General features: G+C 37.3%; 1 protein-coding gene across 2 annotated transcripts; it reads right to left on the bottom strand.

The window, feature by feature from the left end:
- Nucleotides 1-3,815: 3,815 nt before the first annotated feature.
- LOC113308942 lies at nt 3,816-6,346 on the bottom strand. 2 transcript variants are annotated; one of them, XM_026557387.1, is made up of 2 exons: nt 4,903-6,346; nt 3,816-4,705 (listed from the first exon to the last, which is right to left on the bottom strand). In XM_026557387.1, the coding sequence occupies exons 1-2, from the start codon at nt 5,363-5,365 to the stop codon at nt 4,428-4,430; spliced, it is 741 nt and encodes a 246-aa protein (XP_026413172.1). In that variant the 5' UTR covers nt 5,366-6,346; the 3' UTR covers nt 3,816-4,427. The 2 variants fall into 2 exon arrangements, with proteins under 2 accessions (XP_026413172.1, XP_026413173.1); XM_026557388.1 differs by having other exon boundaries at nt 3,820-4,353.
- Between the last annotated feature and the right edge of the window lie 18,097 nt (nt 6,347-24,443).

Genomic DNA, 24,443 nt, shown 5'->3' with positions numbered 1-24,443 from the left:
TATGTTATCATGAACAGATCTTTGGGGCACAAAGGCACTTTGGTAGGGGCTAAAGATAAAGGGGAGAAGAGGTCTTAAGAGGTTGACTAAGATTTTTGAGATAATTTTGTAGGTGACATTGCACAGTCCTATTGGTCTGTATTGAGAGGGTTTAGAAGGGTGATCTACTTTCGGGATAAGGGTGAAGTTAGTGTGATTCATGAGTGGGTGTATGTTAAGGGAATTAAAAAAACTGCGTACCATATCAATTAGTTGTGTCCGGGTTGTTTCCCAGAAAATTTTGAAGAATCTGCTAGTGTAGCCATCTGGTCCTGGGGCACGTTCGGAGCCGATGAAAAAGAGCGTTTTTTTTTATTTCCTCGGGGGTTACCTCTGAAGTAAGAAGAGAACATTGTTGAGGGGTTAGCCTCGGGGTAATGTCTTCAAACAACTGGTCATTCTTGTACTTGGTGTTGTATATTGATCAGTGAAGTGATCTAGCATAATTTTGATGATTGCGTCCTTATCATGGATCCAATTATTTTGTTGATGTTGGAGTTGGAGTTGCTGGATGTTCTTGCAGCTCCGATGAATTGTAGCGTTGGTGTGAAAGAATGTTGTGTTACGATCTCCCGATTGCAACCACTGTATTCTAGATCTTTGTTGCCAGTAGGTTGCATGGCAGTCTAGCAGGGTGAGGTGATATATGCGAAGCTGTTTTTCTTGTAGGAGTTCTGCCTGCTTGATTTTTGGCGGTTGATTTTTTAATTAGAGTAGGTAAATGGGCGAAGGTTACCTTATTCCATTCTGTCAGGGTTTCGCTGGTTGATATGAGCTTCAGCTGGAGATTTAAGGAGGGGTCTGAGTCATGCATTTTTTTCCCAAGATGAGTTGACCACTTGTTGTGATTGCGGGTGAGATAGCCATAAATGTTCGAACTTCTAGTTCTTGTTTCCTTGCCAGTCCAGGGCTTTGATTTCTAGAAGAATGAGGGCATGATCTGGAGATATTCGTGGCAAATGTGTGATTGCTGCGTGAGGATTGGCGGTTCTCTAATGTTGGTTTGATATAACTCTATCGATGCTCTCCTGGATATTGTCTTGGCCTTGCTGGTTGTTTGTCCAAGTGTAAGGGTGGCCTCGGAATCCTAGGTTTAAGAATCTCATCTGATCAATTAGATTAAAGAAAGGCTGAGCTTGAGCATAGGTGACTGGTCTGCCTCATTTCTTTTCGGATTGGTCCATCACTTCATTAAAATCTCCGATGAGAATCAAATAAGTAGATTTGCTGGGGAATAGGGATGGGAGATCTTTCCAAAATTCTTTCCTTGCGGACGGTTGTGGTGGACCATATATACCGGTGCAAATCCATGGTTGGGCTAGGGGTGTGAATAAAACTTTTGGATGTCCTTAGGATTAATAGGTTGACATCATTATTCCATAATAGGCAGAGGCCTCATTTTCTTCCAATTTTGGGGACATAACAGTGGTTTTGGAATTGTAATGTCTGAGCAATGCGAAGCATTTGATTGTTATTGGCTAATGTTTCTGAGATGAATAAGATGGTTGGCTTATACATAGAGATTAGTCCTCATATGTGTTGTGTTGTTGGTGGTTGGTTTATGCCCTGGCAGTTCCATACCAGGATTGACATGGTTAGGGAGGGAAGAGTCTAAGATGGGGTTAAAAGAGAATAGGAAACTAAGCAGCAGGGGAACATATATTAGCAATAGTGATAGAAGGGAGAAAGTAGCAAACAAGGGGAGTCAAATCAAGAGTATTCAATCAGTAGGTAGGCAAACTGTAAGGTATAATAATCCCTAAGGGGACTGAGTGCAGAGAGTTGTAAAAGATCAAATATTGGGGATAATGTATGCAAGAGATCACATGCGCATGGCAACAAATAGGAATCAACAAAACTAAGTACACACAATTGTAGAGGCTAAAGCTATAAGTGAGAGTTATAAAGTCGACTAGCAGGATTAAAGTAGAAGCATATGCAAAGGATTAGAATGTTGTGCAGATATAAATCAAAGGTTCAAGCAGTGAAGTAATGCAGAGATAACGGGATTCAAGCATCCATGAAAGGGACAAGAACAAGTGGCATGGAATTTAAAAGGCAGGCAGAAAGGGATGGGAAGCAATTCATAAAAAAAACACATAAGGTATAAGAGGATGGTTATATTATATACATACACAACCTTAGTAAGAAGTAGTTGTAAAGAAATAACTAATACACACCACATAGGAATAAAACGAATACACAACTACTCTAAAACAACCACATGATCATCAACTATACTATATAAGCGTACACCTTATACTAACCACGCATACAAGGAGATATTACAACGATCTTATAGTAGAGATACTACCAATAAATATATAAAGATTTAACCTGACTAAGACCTAAAGAAACAAACTGATTAAAGCACTACTAAAGAGAGGAGGTAAAGGCAGCAAGAAACAAAATGACAGGGGAATCCACCGGCCCCGATATGTGTCGTTGAGAGGTGCAATTGAATGTGGCTTGACACTTGAGATCAGTTTTAGTCTGTAGAGGAACTGAGACCAATCTGTTACGGGTGATGTCGCTGCTGCTGATCTTGCACTGCTGTTGATTCAGTTACATCTTCAATTCTAAGTCATTTGTGAGGTTGACACTGTGTCGTCCATTAGTCAAAATATTTTTGAGAGACTCCTCTAAAATTGCTAGTTGTAGAAGATGATCCCTGCTCAATGCTCATGAGGTAGAGTTGTTGTTCTAGGTTCGGACGTTTCGAACCTACTCCATTTAGGGTACTGGTAGGACTTGAAGTATCTGAGTCTGCGGCTAAGTCAGATACCAAGTTAAATAACATGTTATATTCAATATCCGAAGTTATGAATTTTACAGGGCTTGCATCCAAGGTAGCAGGAACGATCTGGTTATCTGGAATTGCTGGCGAAGCAGAACTAGTTGCTGCATTTTCTGAGATTGTTCTTTGGGTATATTTATATGTCCCTACTTTTGACACCTAATAAATATATCCTTATTCAACAATAAATACGTCCTTACTTTTTTATAACCTTATCCATTTAATATTAAATTACCTTAATACCCTCACCCATATAATATTTTTCTTTATTTCAAAATGGAACAAATTTCTTCCTCTACCACTTCACCACCATAATATTCAACTACCATTCCACCACCACCACCACTAACATTTCACCACCACTCCTTAAGCACCACCATTACACCACCACCAGTCCTCCACCACCACTAGTCTGTTGCCGCCACCACTACTAGTTCGTCGTCGCCGCCGCCACCGCCACAGTCACCGCCGCCGCCGCTGGTTCAAATATTTTTATATCAACAACAGTAGTTGATCCAAATAAAAATAGAACCAACAATAAAAGTTCATCTAGTTTAGGGGATCAACAACGATAGTTGATCCAAAAAAAAGGAACAACAGTAGAAGTTTATCCAATTTAATGGATCAACAATGGTTGTTGATCCACTAAAATTGGATCAACAATGAAAGTTGATTCGTATGAAATGGAGTGAACTTGGCGTGAGTCGAACATCATCATCTGACATGGAGTCAGTCATGCTACCATTGCACCACAAGTTCAACATTGGAAGAAATTTACATGATTTAAACCACAAAGCATGATTTAAACTACAAGCATGATTATACTTATCCAAAGAAATATCGTCAACAATAGGAGTTCAAAGGATCAACAACAGTAGTTGATCCCATAAAAAATTGGGTCAACAACCATAGTTGATCCAATAAAAATTGGGTCAACAACAGGAGTTGATCCCATAGATGGATCAACAACCATAGTTGATCCAATAAAAAATTGGGTCAACAACAGGAGTTGATCCCATAAAAACATATAAACAAACAAAAATTGATCATCACGTGTAGCTTCATAAACAACAACAGTTTCATCTCCTTCATTGCAGTAGCCACCAACATCATCCTCTGCTCAACTGCACCCTAACATACATCTATTTATCTCCAATCCATTTTGACATACATTAGCAGCAATTCATATATGCTAAAACACATACCCATTTTTCCATCAGATGCAGTTTCAGATCCACCAACAAAACCATCAAACACCATCTATAATCCATAGCAGCACCACCATTGTATGCTCTGAAGCTTCAACACCAATTCAAACCATTTAAACCATCATGAGCTCAAACCCTAGCTTCAATTTCTTCAAAATCACAAAATCAAATACTAATTTCACTAAATCACCATTTCTGCTTCATTCTCAACTTCAGCACAAGGTCATGAAATCAAGCTGAATTGACACACAACAATGACATCTCATTCATGAATCATCTTAGATCCACAATCTTCCGTGTTCTTCCCAACTGAAATCAACACAAAATCAATTTTGAAAAATCTCTGAAACCTAAAATGAAACGTAATTCGATTGAAATATATCTCAATCGAAAATCTTTCTCTCAATCGATATTTCGATTGTAACAGCGGCGAAAAAAGCAGGAAAAAGGACGGAGATGGTGGTGGTGGTGGTGGTGGCGATGGTTGTTCTAAGAAGAAAAGGATAAAGTAATTTTCGATCTGGAAAGATGGAGATGTAGATCGTGATTAAGGAGATGGTGTTGGTAGTTATGGTGATGGTGGTGGTGGAGCAATGGAGGGTTCGTTGTTGGTGGTGACGATGGAGATGCTGCCGATGGTGGTGGAACAATGGAGGGTTTGCTACTAAATGAAGAAGAAGAAGAACAAGAAGAAGAAGTAAGAAGGGATATATAAAAACAATAGATAGGAGGGCAAATTTGGAAGAAATAAAAACCTTATTGGACCCTTGATGGGCTTAGGGATGAAGAGAGACATATTTAATGTGTGATAAGGATATTTGTATAGACCATCAAAAGTAGGGACAAATATTCAATTACCACTTGTTCTTTCCGAATATGTTGACATGTTGGAGCGAAAGCCAAATTGGTAATTGCCTTCAGCTGGTCCTTCTCCATCTGTGTAGGAAAACACATATTGTTCACGGCTGGTATTCACTTGAGAATAATGGACTTCTAGACTCCAGTCACTGTCAGGATCATCTCTGTCTATATTGTGGAGAGCTTCTTGGTCGTACGATGCCTGCGCGAACGGGTCTTCAGGGAAAGGAGTGTGCTCGGGGAGATCATCGAAATGAGCAGGTGCTTGCATATTGGGGTGGTTAAGAAGAAAAATATCCATACGGTCTACATTTGCATGTCCTAGCCTATTGCAGAAGTTGCAGAACAGCCTGGGAAGCTCCTGGTATCTCATAATTACTCTATTTACTTCATATCTATTGTTTGGTGCATAGTAGCCAAACTGTAGAGGTTGAGAAACATCCACTCTGAGTCTAATCCCCATTGATCACAATGTCTGTTTGCTCTGGGTATAAATTTCTGAGAATGATTCCAAAGTCTTTATAGTTTAGAGATATGTTTCTAAGGGTTATAGACGTATTTCATTCTTGGATCAAGAACAGATCACCAAACATAACTCTGGTTCCATGCCTCAACACACTAGCCAGTTCATGAGCTAGTTCAAATTTAATGTGGTAGTGGGATCTACCAAATCTTGAGACAAAGATGTTCCCAGTTAGGTTCTTGTGGTATTTAAGAGCTTGTTTGAGAATGAATGAGTTTTTGTTTAATCTGGTGAAACCACCAACAATACGACCTCTCCAATTGATTATGTTGGAACAGTGGAGTCTAGGGGGTTATTAATAGAGACATGGTGTCTTGCAGGGTAATTGGAAGCTAAATGGTTACTTGCGGGTTTCTAGGTTTGAGAAATTTCACTATTCCATAACCTGGATATGGTGAAACAGAAGGTTTAAAGCTTGAGTAGCTTTTTTGGCGGTTTAAGATGGTGTTGCAGGCTGTGAAATTTGGAAGCGAAAGTGAGGTGAATTAGGTGAAAGACCAGGCGCAATGAAAATTGAAGACTTGGGTTCAATTTATAGGTAAATGTGTACCCAGAGCAAACATAAAATATGACATCAAGAGTGAAATTAAACAAGGGGAAATGGGGATAGAATCATACATACTTAGCATAAAACATGGAGCCTCCATATCAATTGGTTTTGTGATATGAAAAAACCAAAAATTGAGAAGCAAGAAATGAGTTGTAATAGAGAAAATTAGCCACCTATTGAAATTGATTCTTCAAGGCAAAGACATCGATATAATTTTTGATCTGGTAGTGGGATATGATATCAGATTGTACAGCAAACAGTGTTACCTTGGAAAAGGATCGAGCAGAACGGTTGGTGCAGGGATGAGTAGGGAAGAAATCATCATACAGATTCAGCATCCAATAGAATGGAAGGACTGGTCGCAACAGGAGACAAACACGGGAACCAGCTTGACTAATTGAACAACACAACAATCGACCGAAAGCAGAAAAGAACTTGGGCCAGTCCATCTGGAAAACCTAAGAGCTTGTTTGGTATAGTTTTCAAAAACAGTTTTCTGTTTTTAAAAACAGAGAAAACAAAAAACAGGAGAAAACGCGTTTGGTAGGGACATTTTCAGGAAATGTTTTCTATCTGTTTTCTGTTTCTGAAAACAAAAAAGTGAAAACAACAAATTATTGTTTTTTGTGTTTTCTCTTTTTTTTTCTTGGTTCTTTTTATTCTATTCAAAACAAAGTAAGAGATCGGGGGAATGACTGCAAGTGAGTCATGGATAATATCACTATCTTTTAGAAGAATCTTTACATTTGATACGATTTAGTTGATTTTCCTCGTTTTAAAAAACAGTTTACCAAACAATTTTTAGAAAATGAAAACAAGGAAAAAAGAGTATGTTTTTAAAACAGTGGAAAACTATTTTTGGAAACTGTTTTTGAAAACTGTACCAAACAGGCTCTAAATTTCTTAATTGAGAACAACATCAAACTAGCAAATTGAAACTCAGACCAAAATAAAATTGTAACCACACTCAATACACATCTAGACTACATCGTTAGGGGCCGGTAAAAGGAGACTTTGCCACAAAAAGTGGAGAAATCCATGGTTACCGCCTAGAAAAAAGGTGCAGCTTGTGATCCTAGGGATGAGAATTCGCCGGTATGTTAATCCCAGTCACGTTTTTGTCTGTAAAAAAAGAAAGGGGGAATGCTATAAATACCCTCCATTTTTGTTAACCTTACAAAAAATATCCCGGATGGGTAAAAATATAGTTCTTTTAGAGTCAACTTGAGAAATTTGTTTCCACTTTTTGGAAGCAATTTCTATATGCGTCCACTTTTGGAAACAACCTGTGCTAGTTGCGTCCACTTCTGAAAGCAACTTGTGCTAGTTGCTTCCACTTTTTAGAAGACAGGGGTATTTAAAAAAATTGAATAAGGGTACATTTTAAAGGGAGAATTTTGAGGGGTATCTAAATAATGTTCCCAAAAAAATAATATTTCATGTTGTTATTCACTTCTTTTGTTCAATCATTTAAATTTTATTGTCAAATCTTTTTCGAATTAAATCAAAAAGTTTGTATAAAAATTAGATCAAAAGAAATCAAAAAAATCTAAAATAATGGTCAGACGACTACTCCAATCTACTCACAGAACAAGAGATGGAATCAGAATGCAGTATTACACCCTTATCAAGCCCACCACCTCGTTAGGAAAGTCTATAAACAACAAAGTTGATTTCCTTGTACTTGTGCCTTACGCCAACACTCGGTTAAGGATTTCACTTTGTTGTAAGCAATTGTAACGAATCCAACTACTATGGTCTTCTGTGTCACTGAAATGTTGCTACACTTCGAAGTGGATCAGATTTGGTGCGCCTTATAGCCAAGAGAAATCACACGGGAAATCAATTTCTCTGTTAAATTTTCTACTTTACGAAAACTAAGTTTCCGTGTGATTTTTAATGGCTACTGACGTTTCTGGTTTTTACTCTGTTACACTAAAACTTCTCTTTTTTACTATTTTTATATACTAATTTTTTTTTCACCTGTTATATGTCCTTTTTTCTCTTAGTTATCTTTTAACCTATACAAATACTCAAACGGAAAAAAAGTTGAAAAAAAAAACAGATGCTCGATTTCCATTTTGCACTATTTATGCGGAAACTAAGCTTCCGTGTTGCTTAGCTAAGGGATAGTGATGCGCCATAATGAGGTTTCTCTGAGACCCATTTTCCTTAGCTTCAAACAAGTTATAGCCAAGTGAAATCCACACCACATTGTTTGGCCTAAACTTTATCAATTGCATCCTTGGTAGTTAAAATAGGTTTCCAAGGCCGATTTCGAAGCGACTAATCGTACTCGCTAAATGACCTCGTCGATTTCGGAATCCAAGTTGAATTCGGGTTTGAGCGATTAAATAAGCCTCACGAGGAATAAAAGCGACTTTTTTTTATTTACTTTCATGTTGATTGTATGTTATGTCAGAATTATACATGGTTTTAATTGTATCAGTGTTGCTAAATCAATACATGTTAGTATTATATTTCAATTTTAATTAGGTGTAGATCATGTTAGTAGCAATATATATGATCATCAAGACTTCAAGCCTTTAATAAGTCCACCCGAGTATTAGACCGAGTTTAGGCGAGTTCCAAGTCCGAAATCATTACTTTATGCTCCCGAACCGAGTAGGACCAAGATAAGTGACATTCACCGACGAAGCTTTTCAAACAAAGCATCATGATGCTACGACATTGTCGATGGTGGAATTTCAACAAACGCTAAAATCGTAAAATCACGATCTTGCATATTTATGACGCGCTTCATACATGTACATGAAACTCATATTTTAGGATTCGTGAAAGCTCATTTCACAATCTCTGACCGAGTGTACAACCTCTCAGAGCATGCATGAATATGTGATCCTTAAAGCCTCTCAACTGAGCTTTCAGTACTTCGCATATTTCATCAACACTTCTGTATAGAATTGATAGTGATTGGACGACTCTTAGACATATTGCATGCTAGTATTGAGCGTTAATTCTTCAGGATGTTCCAATGTTCCCTGACTATACAGAATTAATATTCAGAACGAGTATGATGTCTTTACCATCTCATACCTTGGTTCTCGAATAAACATAACACTCCTAGACATATTGCATGCTTGTATAGAGCCATTTGTTGATTAATTCTAACACAACATTCATCAATTGAATTCCTAAAAGATAATATATTTTATCTCATTACTCCATTCCATGGCTTTTCTCAGCTGAATTCCATGGATTAGTAATAGATATTCACTTTTCGGGGATTTTGGCCACCAATGAGTAAGCCCCGAGAAAATGGTGTGAGTGTACTTAATAATAATGCACGAACGAGCACCCAAATGCATAAAAAAACATTCAAAAATATGGACGAACGAGGAAACCTATGCAAAATAAGGAAGGAAAATAATAAAAAATAAAATAAGAGAGAGGCGCATATGGGACCCGTCCCACCGACCGGCCGGTCATGCCGTCGTGGTGGGTCCCACGTCTCTCCCTTTTATTTTTCATCTTATTTTATTATTTTCCTCATCTTATGAAAACTCCCTAGTTTGATCAATCTTCCTCGTTTGCGCAAAATTCTTAGTTTCTCCATATTTCTTCACACAAAGATGAAAAATAATAATATAAAATAGAAAAGAGTGTCATGGGACCGGGCCCACCGGCCGGCCATGCCTTGGCCGTGTCCGGTCCCATTAGAGCTGGCAAACAAGCCAAAACCCGCGGGTTTACCCGGCCCGACCCGTGAAAAACCCGCACCCGGCTCGGCTGGTGGCTAAACAAGCCGGGTTAGGGTTGGAGAAATGCCGGCTTGTGAGTAAACGGGTTAACCCGTCCCGGTCCGTAAAACCGCGGGTACCACCCGTCAACCCGTCAAAAATCCCTAAGTAATAAGTTTTAGTTAATATCCACCGTCAGATCATCTAGCATTAATCCTATTCGTACGTTTAAGATATAAAAAAAAACGAAAACCCTAGCAGGCAGAAGATCTCATTTCTTTTCCTCTTTCTTATCTTTCTTCTCCCCACTGCGACTGCTCCTCACCAGTCAGCACCTCCATCTTTCTTCTGTTCTTTTTTTCTCTCTTCTTCTCTTCTCACAAAATACAAATCAGTCGTACATAGACAGGCGCTTCACCACCGGTGCACCACCACCACCTATGACCAATTTTCTCATCTGGTAAACTCCGTTTCTCTTAATTTTCTCATTATCTTAAAAGAAATAACTATTCAAATTTTAGCATTTTATAGAAGAAGAAAAACCCTAAATGGTTGTTTTCTTATTAATACTGATTCAATTGGGTTGGGTGTCTCATTAGGAGGATTACAAGGCCTAAATTAATCGGGAAGAAGGAAGACTACGACAACAACTGGCTAAACATTTGGTTAATCGGAAAGAAGGAAGAATACGACAGCAATTGGGTTGAATGTTTTTGAGATTTTGATTACTACTTTCGCTTAAATAACTGTTTTGGGTTTCAATTTAATTTGGGTTTGAAATTTTCAAATTCATTTATGTTTGTATGAATTTGTATAAGAATTAGATCTAAGTAAAATTGCTCTTGATTTTTGTCATATTTGAATTGTGTTGTAGTTGTTGATCTTTTATGGTGTTTGAATTTGACGAACTGAAAAGAGGAGAATGTTGCGGATGTGGTGTGAGTTGATATGAAGCTTGGGGGTGCTACTAATGGGTTGTTGTGCAAGCATGAGGTGTTTTAGGTTATGGAATTGAAATGTTGGTGCTGGTGATTATCATATGCATGAGTCTGAGTTTGAGCAGAGAACACAACTGGAAAGAGTTCTTGCTAGTATTGAAGTCGTGAATTTCGGGATGGATTGAGCTGAAAATGAAGTGATTAGATATTTAGATGCATGTTAGGTGTTACAGGGAAGGAATTAAAAGGCCTGAAAATGGTTTAATGAATTTTAAGATGGGTATGGAGGTCTAATTTTTGTAATTTGTGTTTGATCATTTTATAAATTAAGTTAATTAATTTTTAATTTTAGTTCTAATTAAACAAGCCGGGTTAACCCGTGAACCCGCAGCTTTACCCGTTACGGGCGCGGGTTGAAGAAATGATTACCCGTGAAGAATGCCAACCCGCGGGTTTTGGCCCGTGTTAACCCGCACCCGTGTAATCCGTAACAAGCCAGCCCCGGCCCGCCCGTTTGCCAAATCTAGGTCCCATGCCTCCCTAATTCCTTATTTTATTATTAGTTCTTCTCTCATTTCATGAAATTCCCTAGTTTGAGCAAAAAACCCATTTTTTTTCCATATTTCTTCAATATTGCTCAAACTTCCAAAAAGCCAAAAAGTCAAATGGTTACATGATCGTCCGGGCTTCTCACGAAAAATATTAAAATATCATTATTTCACTGTATTCTTAAAATATTGGTCGCACGAGAAAAGTCCTACTTGCTCATTTAAGCAAAATCGAGAGTTTCAGTCAAGATCAAACTCTTCTGAAAATCCAAAATATTGCTCGAACGCACACCGGAAAACATCAAAATTCTCAGAACGAGCAACATGGTGACACGGGATGCCACCTTGGTTGGCCAGGGTCGCCGATTTGGCTTGCAAAACCCGGTCCCACACATTTGATGATTTTTGACCTAATTAATCTTCTACAGTTTAAATTGGGTTCAAACTCTTTCCAAACAACTTGGAATTTGATCAATCGACCATCAGTTGGTTCCACGACCATCGAGGGCCGGTTTCGTACCCCTTGGTCGGTCCCTCATCTCTCCATAATTAGGTTTTACCACCTAATGTTTAGACGAGCACTATTATTTTAATGATTGAACGAGCATTTAATTATCCTTTCACCAACTAGTCTACGATCGACTTTGGTACATACTCATTCGAGCACCTAGGCGCTGCATGGTCGTCCCACCATCTCATATGGCTGGTCTCTATCTCACTGATGGTTGATTTTCAGTAAATCATCTATTTATCAACAATCAATCAAAATTAGGTTTTCGAATCAAATGCTCTGCAAAGCATAATTCTGAGCAGGTTCAAACCTTAATAATTTTATGTTGATCCAGCAATCAACATTCTAATTATATAAAATATTCGGGCTAGCTACCAGTATTTTAATTAATATTTTATTTGGTCGCACTCTACCAATAATTCATTAATCGAGCAATATTTGCTCAAACGAGCAATATTTGTTTAAATTAGCAATATTTGTTTTGCTCATCTAACAACACTAAAATAGCTTAAGTTAGCAAAACACACGATCAACTGGGTTCAAAACCCACTTCTAACAATATTGATTCAACTGTCAATATTTAATTGCTCAACAAAGCAATATTCCTCATGTTGATTCAATTGTCAACATTCGAGAATTCCACCGATCCACTATTAATATTTCATTGGTTCATCAACCAATATTTGGTCCATCAGTCGGCCATTATAATCTTTATTCTTCGACAGCTCATAACGCAGACGAGTGATCAACATCATTTTCTATCAACAAGTCCATGATCGAGCAATTTCATTGGACGTTCATCAATTCAATTTATCGAAATATCATTATTACCTCAATTGGTAAACTGATGTATCACAATCCATCAAGACCCAGCGTCTTTCCATTATTCTGTCTCAGCAGACATCTTATGATTAATCCACGAGTCTCAGAGGATACCACATTTGTTCATTATGCTCGACTCATCAAGACTAAGACTCATTGTCTAGTCAAGTCAACAACTAACTAATTAAATACACGTCTGTCTTGCAGACTCCATATTCTGAGATATCAATCATGTCAGATGGGGGATATTCACTAGGTTTTGGTCTGGCGGCCTATGGCACGTGTGTACACCCATGACAGGAAATGTGAGTAAGTCGTGCAAGAAGTTGAAGGAGTTAACAAAGTAGTGGATATACAATCAACTAATTATCCCACGCATGTGGAACTGGTTTAACCACGATTTCCCACTTTCTCACTCCAGCAACCGTCACACTTACTGGGATCAATGTGTCTACTATTCTTGCAATATAAATAAGTTTCTGAATCCATGATTGAGGAACAACAATTTCGACCAACAAGAAATTATCACTCAATCGATCAGAACTTATCTCATCCGAACTACAGTTCACAAAAACTTGCAGAAACCTTCAACACATTCATAATCCTAGATCATCATTGATCTCATGCACCCTTCTCAGCTTCCCTCCTACAGATCGACCCTTACCCTCTTTTGTGACCGAATTGACCCTGTAACAACCATTGTCTTGGTTTAGGTCAGAGTGTTACAAATTGATCTCTCGAATTCAAAGCACTCTCGTCAAGTGCATCTGTTTGAAAAAGGTTTAAGAAATTTGGTCGTTCGAGGGGTCGACTGCTCGTCTCCTTAAAAACGAAAAATCATTTTCACCCATCGACATGCATCAACATGCTTATTCTTTACTCGAGGATGCAATATTATCCATGTTGTTAACTAGTGGTAGCATTAAAGATGTTATGAGACCATAATGATGTTATACTTACTTAAGAAAGCATCACTGTCCCGATGAAGCTCGCAGGGAATGCATTACGATGCTACCGCTCACAACACTTGTTGCAAAAGAAAGTGGACTTACTACATGGAAAGCATCTCTCAAATCCTTATATGTAGATTTGTATGTAAGAAACATATAGGGAGGAAGTGTTGGTTGGAAGTTGATGATGCTTACCAGAGGAAGCATCACAGTCCGTATGAAGCTTACATTGGAAGCCATACGATACTACCATATCGTTATGCTTGTAGCAAAAGAAGTAGACTTGGTACATGTAAAACATCTTCCCAATTCTTATACGTAAAAATATATATAAGATATATATATATGAAGGAGGTGTTGGTTGGAAATTGATGATATTTACCTAAGGATGTATCAATGTCTCTATGATGCTTACTCGAGGAAACATAACTAAAGAATTGTTGCAAAAGCAGGTGGACTTGGTACATGCCACTTTACTTTCAATATTATATATGCGGAACTATGAATAAAACATTATAAGGGAAGTGTGTTGGTTGAAGGTGCATTAAGCGGAGATACATCACTAAGCTATAAAACCTACCCAATGAAGATATTTGATGTGAAAGCATCATTAATATGCCATGTTTCTTACCTGAGAAAGGATCAATTATGCATAATATTGTGCATATCTTGTTAAAGTACCTTGGCCTACATACTAGCCTTTAATTGTCCTTGGATCGATGTTGGATTTTTCTTAATGCACTAATTGAGGATTGGGCATGGCCATGAAAGGAATCTAACCAGTATGAAAGTTAGAGGAGCTTGCATAAGCCCTCTTTGAGTCACAATGTCGGCATGAGCCTGGATGATGCACCATTGGCGCAAGCAAGACCAGTGCATGCATCCAACTCATTTCTGAAACATGATACGCTTGCAAAGGACTCGAAACATGCATCAACATTAACCGTTGTGGCGTTGCACCATTAGTAACATTAGGTAAAATTGGAATAGCGAGGAGCTACGTATGTAAACTACGTTTAAGGCATCATGCTTGCAATAAAAATCGACGTGTATTTTTCTAATGAACTTTGAAGATCTACGACCCAGTAAATGGGTTACAAGTGGGGCATCAGTGAGTATCGTCCAGCTAGGCATAGCGTCGGAGGCGAAATTTTCTGGTCCGTCTCATCCCAGAACTGTGAAAGTCATCATTTATAGGAATTAAATGTATAAGTTCTTGCGAGAACCAAGAAACATGGTTTCAGAACTACAATAAATAGCTTAGGGCGTTATTCTGTCTCTACTATATTCCAGACTGAAGTCATCTAATAATCTAGTATTTGTAGCGGCTTAATACAATGTATATATGTTCCAACTTGACGAGGTCCATGGGTTTTACTACTAACTTGTAAGCTTTCCGGTTAACAAAATTTGGTGTCTTGATTCACTCAATCCTTATGATTCAAGAATCTCTTTTAGAATAGTATATAAGGTTCTTGTCTATTTTAATCTCGTATTGAAGTTCATGCAAAAATTAGTTTATAGGTTCCGTAACGAAAAAATTGGCGGTGTACGTAATACCCTCCCCTTTTCAATTAGAACTTAATCCAAGATGAATTCTTATGCAAAACTTCAAAACTGGTATTATACTTAATCTTGTATTTAAAGTATTCCATCAATTCTGGATTTAATCAGTAGTTCTTGAATAACCTTATAATATAAAACAAAGATCTTAGAATAAACAATAGTTACAAACATATCAAATACAAATACATGATACACGACTATCTTATAGAAGATATAAGTGAACCCGTACTTCACGAATCCCAGCTTAAGTCTTTAGAATCTGTAACTTAATATGTAAGGTGATGCATAAAGTACAGGGATTATGTCTTTTTTATGTTGTCGATATATCTAATATAGTAACCAATTAACATGACATATCTTAATATGTAAGAAATGATTTCTTGCAACCCAAGTTATTTCTCAATTGTTAAATCTAGCCTCTTTCTTAAGATACAAAAAAAAAATTGACTTGCATTGAGGTTTTTTCGATAGTTTGAAATAGTGGACATATTTAGCGTCGAGTAAATTCCATAAGAGAATTACTTCCAAGATAACTTCAAACTACCAAAAATAGACAATATGTACACTTTGTGCCAATTGCCTAAAACAAGATCTCGAACTTGGTTCGCAAGGTAGATCAATTCTTGGACTTGGAAAGAACCAGGACTTTCTTTACAAAGGAATTAGTTAAGCAAGTCGTAACCATGTGAAAATTTTACCTCAAAAACTAAAAAGAAGGAATGAATCGAAAACCAAGTTATTCGATCATCCCATGTGGTAGGTTCATGAACTCAATTATGAAAATAAGGTAACGTGAGAATATTCGCCTATTTAAATAGTTTCACTACATTGAAAATTTGTTAAGGAATAAACAAGGGGAATCATAAAAGATTGCAGAAGAGAAATAAAGGAAAAAGCATAAGTTGGAAAGTTTTGTGATTTACAATGCCTTGAATGCTGTTTATACAAGAACATTTTGGGAGACTCGGTTTCTAAGCGTATGAATTGTCGGGATTGGCTGAGCCAATGTGACGACCATATGAAGCATGAAGATTGGGACCCTTCGTTAGTTTTTTTTTTCTTTTCGTTATTACATATTTCAGTAGTTCTTAAGAGTTGTCAACTTCCATATTCTCAGGTTTCTAGACATTTTTTTATCTTTCAACTCATGAACACTCAAGTTTTTGGTTCTTTAATAAGTCATGGCTTTTGGACACTTCGTTATTTTGTAAAAACTATAAATTAATAGTCAATAAATACTAGTATCCCTTAACATGCAAAATGCAATGAATAAGGGTCCGTTTGGCACTCTTAAAACGGAGGTGATTGAAGGATGTAGTATAGTCAAAGAGAGTAATTAAGAGATATACTTAAATGTTGGCGTTTTGCATGGACCCAATCACGTGACATATTAACTATATGTAATTACTGCTACCTCCAAAAGGCTGCACTGAATACTCACCTTTTGAGTGTGCATTGATAGTTTTATCACTAAAATTGACAAAGGGGAGATTTTTAGAACATTGCTCGGTCGAACTCACAAGTGTTGCTATCTCAAGCTTGTTGTCAAAACTATATCTTGATTTCTAGTCTACAATTAGTTAAGTCTCGGACTAGGATATAAATATAGTTGAGAAATAGTGATCACGGAAGTCATCATTGCTATCTACTGTTTGAAGGCGAAGACCAACCGAAGCTTTCGGAAAACTTCATAAGCAAAAGGTAAGTGAATACTGAACCACCTATATATCAAGTTATATTCACTTTTCATTCATTTGAGACGATTTCGCATAACTAATTAGAGTACTTTGCCTTAGGATTAGTCGGTTTTATTTCTCGACGGGAGCAGGGAAAGGGATATAACTCAGCGGTAGAGTGTCACCTTGACGTGGTGGAAGTCATCAGTTCGAGCCTGATTATCCCTAAAACCAATGTGAGTTTTTCGAATAGAAGACCCCTCTTTCTGAGGCCCGGAGGGACTCGACTGAAAGGAGAGGGACCCGTAAGGGGTGAGACCTCATCACTCGACCGCCACTTGGCTATACTCCAAGTTAAGGCCTGAATTCCATGAATCTTTCGGGACCGTTGAACTGGATTGCGAGACTCTTCTATTATATGAAATTATTTCTATGGGCTATCTATCTATGACCGCCCTTGTCCTGCTTGTTCCTAATCTTTTTTAGGGGAGGTGACATCCTCGCCATCGTAAGCTAGAGCATTAGGATCATAGTCACAACGGGTACAATTTACCATATTAAGTAACGGTAGCAATGGCTCTCTGCTAGTGCTTATAATTGGTATTCCAGAGGTCCGTCTTTCCTGCCGCAAAGGTAATAACATATGATCTATATCGGAACAAAGCCGTATAACATGGTTTTTTCTCTTCCATAGGTGGCAAACCTCATGCTTTCAACGCTATGTGTTACTTCGGATGGACCAGTTACTGCGTCTAAAACTCTACGACTTGGGTTAGCTGCTGATAGAGAGAAGTGTGTAGAAACAGTTCCTTCAGATGAATCTAGTTGGATTACCAGGTTGGCTGCTCTCTCAATTCAGTTCAGTACTCTTAAGATAAAATGACCCACTATGGGGAATTCTACCTGCTCTCTCAGTTCAAGTGCTCTTAAGATAAATCATTTCTTTCTATACGAGTTTATTCCCGCTTCCAGCGAATCTCTATTTGAGAAAAGGCACCAAATTCGGGGGTTTGTGTTCTATCCACAAGGTAAAGTGCTTTCTACGAATAGTTATTCAGAAGCCTTCGAGCAAATGAAGGAGGAACCCATCGGGGCAGGTTGCACCATACATATGAAAGAGTATACAATAATGATGTTGATGTATTTGGCGAATCAAATACCGTGGTCTAACAACCAACCATTCTGATTAGTTGCACCAGATTCTTTTACAGGGAATATTGGACCACGCCTACCTTACTTCAGGAGTAAACCCGATGAACAGAGCTATAATCAAAGAAACAAAAACTAGGATTCGACAATACTAACAGATAGAAGGCTATTGGCAAGCTTGTCAGGGCGGCACGAAGTGATGAATCATGCTCAAAGATGAGCCGATCCTTCGTTAGGGACAGTTTATAGATCATCAAATTCCCACAAATTCCACGTGAAGGTGCTCATACTATCCGATGCTTGTCCCTTTTCCGCATCAGATTCGACGAGCTCGACGATCAGAGGGACCCAAATACACTGAAAGAGCAAGCATCTCACTTGGTCAGCAGGTTCTCAAAGCGAATATGCAGGTTAAGGCCTTGGATACGTGATGGATCGCTAACTTTTCTCGTCGGAGCACCTTGATCCCGCTTCAGCTTAGCTCGAGGACCGGGGCGGGGCAGAGAGAGAAAGCCCAACCTACAAGTTATAGAAATCTGAGTCACCAACTCCATCTCCATATCTGGCTCTACCAGCGGGAATGAACTAACCAGCGCGTAGGCTATTCTCGAAGCAAAACTACAACTTATTCCCCTTTCGATCCTAGTGCTCTTCTGGTTGGTAATGGTTGGAACAGCAAACTCAGATTCGGCAATAATCTCATATTTTGGTAGTACGAAGGGGGAATTGGCCCAAAAATTGGATAGGGGTCAAGACGCAGCCGGGCGCCGTCGGCTGACTCAAGTGCCCCCCGAACCGTGTGAAATCGTCACCTATCACACGACTCACTAACTCTGCCTGGGTTGTGGGTACCTATTATTCGTCGAAAGAAAGAAAACTACATTACATAAGTCATTTCTCATATTGTTCTCTCTTATTTTGTTGGTTGTTGACCAACGGAAAGCATGGGAGTTTCCTGACTTCTTGCTCACGAAAGAAGATACTTATTCTACGATATTAGTTGTGATATCTACTTATTATAGGTTGTCATCTCTTTTTGAACAAAGAATGAAAGAAAAAGGAAACACTTTTTTATCATAAGTGAAAGATCCTTCTATTTTGGGTACTAGCTGCCTTTTAAAAATAGGAAACAAAACTAGAGAACGAAAAAAAGTTAGTTGTGAAGAAACATTCTTGCATGGGCTTTGCTTTGATGATGGGTAGGCTTGTTGTGCTTTGGACCTTCTGTATCTTCGATATCAAAGGCTGACACAAGGCACTACATCTTTTGTTTATACAGAGATGTTCTATTTGTTTATATAGTTCTTTCTATCACGCGTCTCGAGAATTCTCTCTGCAAGCTTCGTGGAACCGATCCCCGCAAACATTTTTCATCTCTTGATTTCCAGTGAATCCTTTTCCCATTCTTTCTTGGTTGGAAAATCCAACCAGTGATTTCCTAATTTTGAGAAGGCAAGTCTCTCTCCCCAATAACCCTGACTTTTGCCTGTCAATGCTCGCTCGAAGTTCTTTGATCACTTCAACGGGGACGTCAAATCAATTAGAAGAGTAAGGCCAGTGGCTAGATCAACTAGGTAAGTTAGCTCTTAAAAAAAAATTATATCCCCGATGTATTTGCTAACCAGTCAAGAATATGACTGCATCTTTTGGACTTAACTAATTTAGGAACAATAGCAAGAGTCACTGCAAGGCTGCTATATAAATTGTGAGGATCGAGGGATGGACAAGATGCATAGACAAGAATTTTGAGTCATATTTATCTTGATAATCGGTTCTCAAAATAAAATGACTAAGCTTAATGAACATTTGTTCATACTTGATGAATTTCGATTAAGGAAAATTTATTGTTCGGAATCAAAATCATGATTCAAGTTTTATCATTCGTAAATAGCCTGGAACAATGATACTTGTCATTGATGTTATTCAGGAATGTTTCAAATTGATTTAGAGAGAAATATATAACTGTTATAGATTCAAATACAAGACAGTGTTATCAGTCTTACAAACTGGGAATACTGTTATATGTCTGAGCCCGTATTATATGTACTTGTACACGTAGCAGAGTAGCTATATATATTGACTTATAGATTTTTGGTACGCATATTCTTATTCATATCATATGAAAATCTATTTAGCTTGTGAACCGGATCGGAATGCATACTTGCATGCAAACCGTTTTTGAACTGTGGTTACGGAACTGTTCTTGAACTGTGGTTACGGAACTGGGTTTGTTTCCAAACCGGTATACAAACTGAAACAGTTTTGTATTCCAGAATTCAGTTGTTTTTCCAAATCGGTACACAAACCGATTTAGTTATGTGAACTCCGGAACCGGTGATAGTCTTAAGGTTTCCAAACCGGTACGTAAACCTAAAAAGTTTTGTTAACTCCGGAACTCGGTTTGGTTAAAATGTTTACAAACCGGTACGCGCATTATGACTGAACCGATTCACAAACGTCAATGGTATTTGTACCTTGTACACCTACTAACCATGTCGATTATATTTTCAAGTGAACTTAAATTATTTCTACGAGATAATTATCATTTGATTAATTATTTAAAAATTCTAGACTTATTTGATCACAGGTTTGTAACTCCGAGTTAATGTCTTATGTATATGAAAATGAAGATTAAGCTTTTTAAGTTCAAACCGTATAGTTTAGGCTAACCATGTTGAACATAATCTTTATACACGGTTCTGTTACAATTTTACCTAACCATAATGTATATCTTTTCTACGTGAATCAGATTCAAAGATTCATCTAACAATAAATATTGTTTGCTTGGTTACAAAGCTATCTTAGATTAAACCTAAAGCAACCTATGCTTTCAATGTCTATAAAAGGGGAACTTCAAACAACTGGGATCTTTGAATTCCGACACTACTTTTTGGTGTGTCCTAGTTGTATCTAGGAGTCGTCCTCTTCATAACCCTCTTAGGGATTAGCGACTAAAAAATCTTCATAGGGATTCGTGAAGCCAGGTCTAGTTATCTTTCCTTGATAATTCATGTATCCCGATCTTGTTCGATTTTTGATTTATCACTTGAACAAGATATATAGAAATCACAAAGTTCTTTTCATCTCAAATTTTTTGATTCCACGGGTTTTATACTTGTGAGGTGAATAATAACCTAGGCTGCACTTCGGGTTGCATAAGTCCTTATTTTGAGGTTAACTAGACGTTACCTATAGCTATCGATTTCCACACCTTTAATCATATTATTTGATTGTAAAAGGAAATCATATGCATGCTTAATTTGTGGGAGGCATATTTGGTTTAAAGTCTTCAATTGTGTTGAAGAAACTCTTAGTTGGTGTGATGTCAGCTAAGGGAATCAATTGTGCGGAGTCCTGCTGGGATTCAAGAGGCGTAAGGAGCGCGACTATACCTTAATCAGTAGGATACCTTGTAGAGCTCAACTACATTCCAGTCTGAAGTTAATTTATATTAGGCTAGTGTCTGTAGCGACTTAATACAATTTGGTGTTCAATCTGGACTAGGTCTTGAGGATTTTCTTCATTTAAGGTTTCCTCGTTTACAAAACTTCTTGCGCCTGTGTTTTTTTGTTTTTCCGCATCATATTGTCTTTATAATTGACATATCATAGGTTGTGTGCTGATCAATCATAGTAGAGACATCCAACATAGTTTATTGGATACAACTTGATTGATTCTTAGAAATTGGTCTTTGGTACCATCCAAGTAATCACTTTATGATTAGGTTCACTGATTTGATTCTGTAAATATTCTAATCGCAAGAGAGAGAGATATAACTCTAGATAATATTCCTTGATTGAGTTTAACTCCCGGAGTTGTATTGTGTTTGTCCATACAAATTGCTTAAGAAAAAAGTGATGGTGTATTTCGGTACCCCCGCGTTTTCAGCAGCAGTAGCTACGGTATGAATATGGAAAGACAAGTGGAACACCACGCATGAGTCCTTCACCACGATCTGAAAGGAAGGTGATCGGCCTCCCATCACCAACAACTTCCGTAAAATTTATTAAAAACCACTCCCAGTTGTTGTTATTCTCAGCATCGACTAGTGCCATGACAAGTGGGAAAAAGCCTATAAGTGTGCAGAAATGGAAAACAAAAAGTTACACAAAAACTGAAAACTATGTGTAAATAAAAGTTGCACACCATAACCAAATATGTAGAGTAAAGTTACAGAATCTATAAGTCTAAGAGTTACACTTGAGAGAATAAAACAACGTGCAACTCTCAGTTATCTGTCAGTTACAGTTGTTCAAAAAACATTAAACACACCATGATTACCATTGATCCCAATAGCAGCTATCAAGCAACCTTTGGATATACCCGTAATAAAAGTAGCATCCAAGTTGACTATTGGCCGACAAAATCGGTACCCTATGATGCATGCATAAAATGAGATGAAAACCCGTTGGAACCGTTTGCAGGATCATATTCAAAAGCTATCACACTACCTAGGTTTGTTTCCCTTATAAAATTAATATACCATACCAAGTGCGAGTATGGATTCACATCGTCACCATAAATGGACTCATAAACCTTTTGTCTACCATTATAGGCTTGATAATACTCCATAGTAATTCCATATATTTGGTGTGATAATCATCTGCAATTTTCCTCGGCTTCTTATGAGGATTTTTCTGAACTTCAATCAAACTAGACGTGAAGCTGGTTGAGTATTTCTAATTCAAATTACGCCCACCAACACCACAATTGTGCTCAAGGTTATCCGTCCTAACCTGAAAAAGTACATACAAAATAAAAAACAATTAAAAACCAATATGGTGCAAAAAAAAATCACGTGCAAACCAAAGTTACACATACTATAAAACAGAACTGTAACAAAACATTACACATGCTAACAAGCACAGATAACATGACACATAAACCAACCTGAAACATTTCATTCCTTTCATCAATAGAAGATGCATGAAATTTCCAGTCGCATTCTTTTACTGAACACTTAGCCGTGAACCTAAAACGTTCATTGTATGCTACAATCATGTTAAAACCAGTGCGAATACGGTATTGGGTATAAGCAATCCTGACTTCCTTAACTCCTTCAACAAACACATGACCAATCTCACCAAGAACCTTAGGGCCACCCATTTGATAACAGAGGCTTTGCAGGTTTGCTCTTATCTTCTAATACATTCCAATCGAATGAGTGTTTCTCGACGATGTACTAAAACCACTATAAATAGAAGTTGCCCTAGAGCTAGATGAGAAGGCTACACGAGTAGCATTTTTGCAAGAAGATATCAAAACTAGTCTTCTTTTTTCTATGGGTAGGGGATGTAAGAGCTTGAAGCGAATAATCACAATCAATTGGAAGATCTTTCCCGCCTTCTCGGAATAAGAAACAAATACCAAGTATAGTAAATTGCTCCCATTGCTTGCAAACTTGGTCCTTAAACTCATCAAATGTAGTTTGAACATCAATACAAGTGGTAATAAAATCTGAAAAATAACAAACAACAGCAATGAAACTCACAACAACCATGACAACCTGAAAAATACAAACATACAATAAAAATATCAAAAAAAAAAAAAAACTAACGGAGTTCACTCGGGGGCGTTGCCCCATCATGAGAAATATCTCATACACGACAAGTAAAACATAAAATGAGTAATCAAAAATATCAAGAAAGATAACAAGAGAAAAAATGTGTCTTAAAGATACACACACACTATAATTACACATGCTACAGGACAATACGTGTAACTTCAAGTTACACATTTTATAAAACAACTAACTAGATTTTGTTGTTCTTCTTTAGAAACAATGTTGTTTCTTATACTCAACAAAAGTAACAAGAGGAAAAATTTGTCTTAAAGATACACATACTATAACTACACATGCTACAGGACAATATATGTAACTTCAAGTTACACATTTTATAAAACAACTTGTCTACATAAATTTGTTATTTTTCTCCGGAAACAATGTTGTTTCTTCTTGTATCAACAAATATTAACAACAATAATGATCGAAATTTAGCTAGTAATACAAAAATAGAATACAAAATTGAAATCAAACAACAACAACAATAGTACCTAATTTTGTTGATTCTTTTGAAAAAATGTGGTTTCTTCTTCCTCTTCTCAGTATCAACATATTCGAAATAAAAAAAAAAAGAAATCAACAAGATCTAAGTTAAAAAAATTAAAATCAAAACCAAAATCAAAAGGAAAAACAATGAAAACAGCAGAAAAGCAGAATAAAAAACATACCTGGATTATTGTCTCCGTCTTCTCAAACAATGTTGTAAATATTGTTCTCAGATCCATAAATCTTCTCGTTAGAAACAAAATTGAGTATGTAAATCACTAAATTTTATTCTTCACAATATGAAATAGATTGAACGAAAAATAAAAATGAATCAAACAAATTCAGTCGATTGAGTGTGAAGGAAAAAAACCTAACTAAATCACGCAACTCTAACTCTGAAAAGCAGAAGAAATAAGAAATCTGAGATTTGATTTATTTTATTTATATTTCAATACAAAATACCGGAGGTTATTTCCAGTATTTAAAAACTTATTAAAAAATTGATAACGTTATTTTTTCAAGAAATTTCAAAATCCGACCCAAAATTAAAAGTTTTGA

Source organism: Papaver somniferum, chromosome 9 (genome assembly GCF_003573695.1).
Source record: "Papaver somniferum cultivar HN1 chromosome 9, ASM357369v1, whole genome shotgun sequence".
NCBI lineage: Eukaryota > Viridiplantae > Streptophyta > Magnoliopsida > Ranunculales > Papaveraceae > Papaver > Papaver somniferum.
The sequence above is the reverse complement of the archived record's forward strand: the minus strand, read 5'-3'. Positions and strand labels throughout refer to the sequence as shown.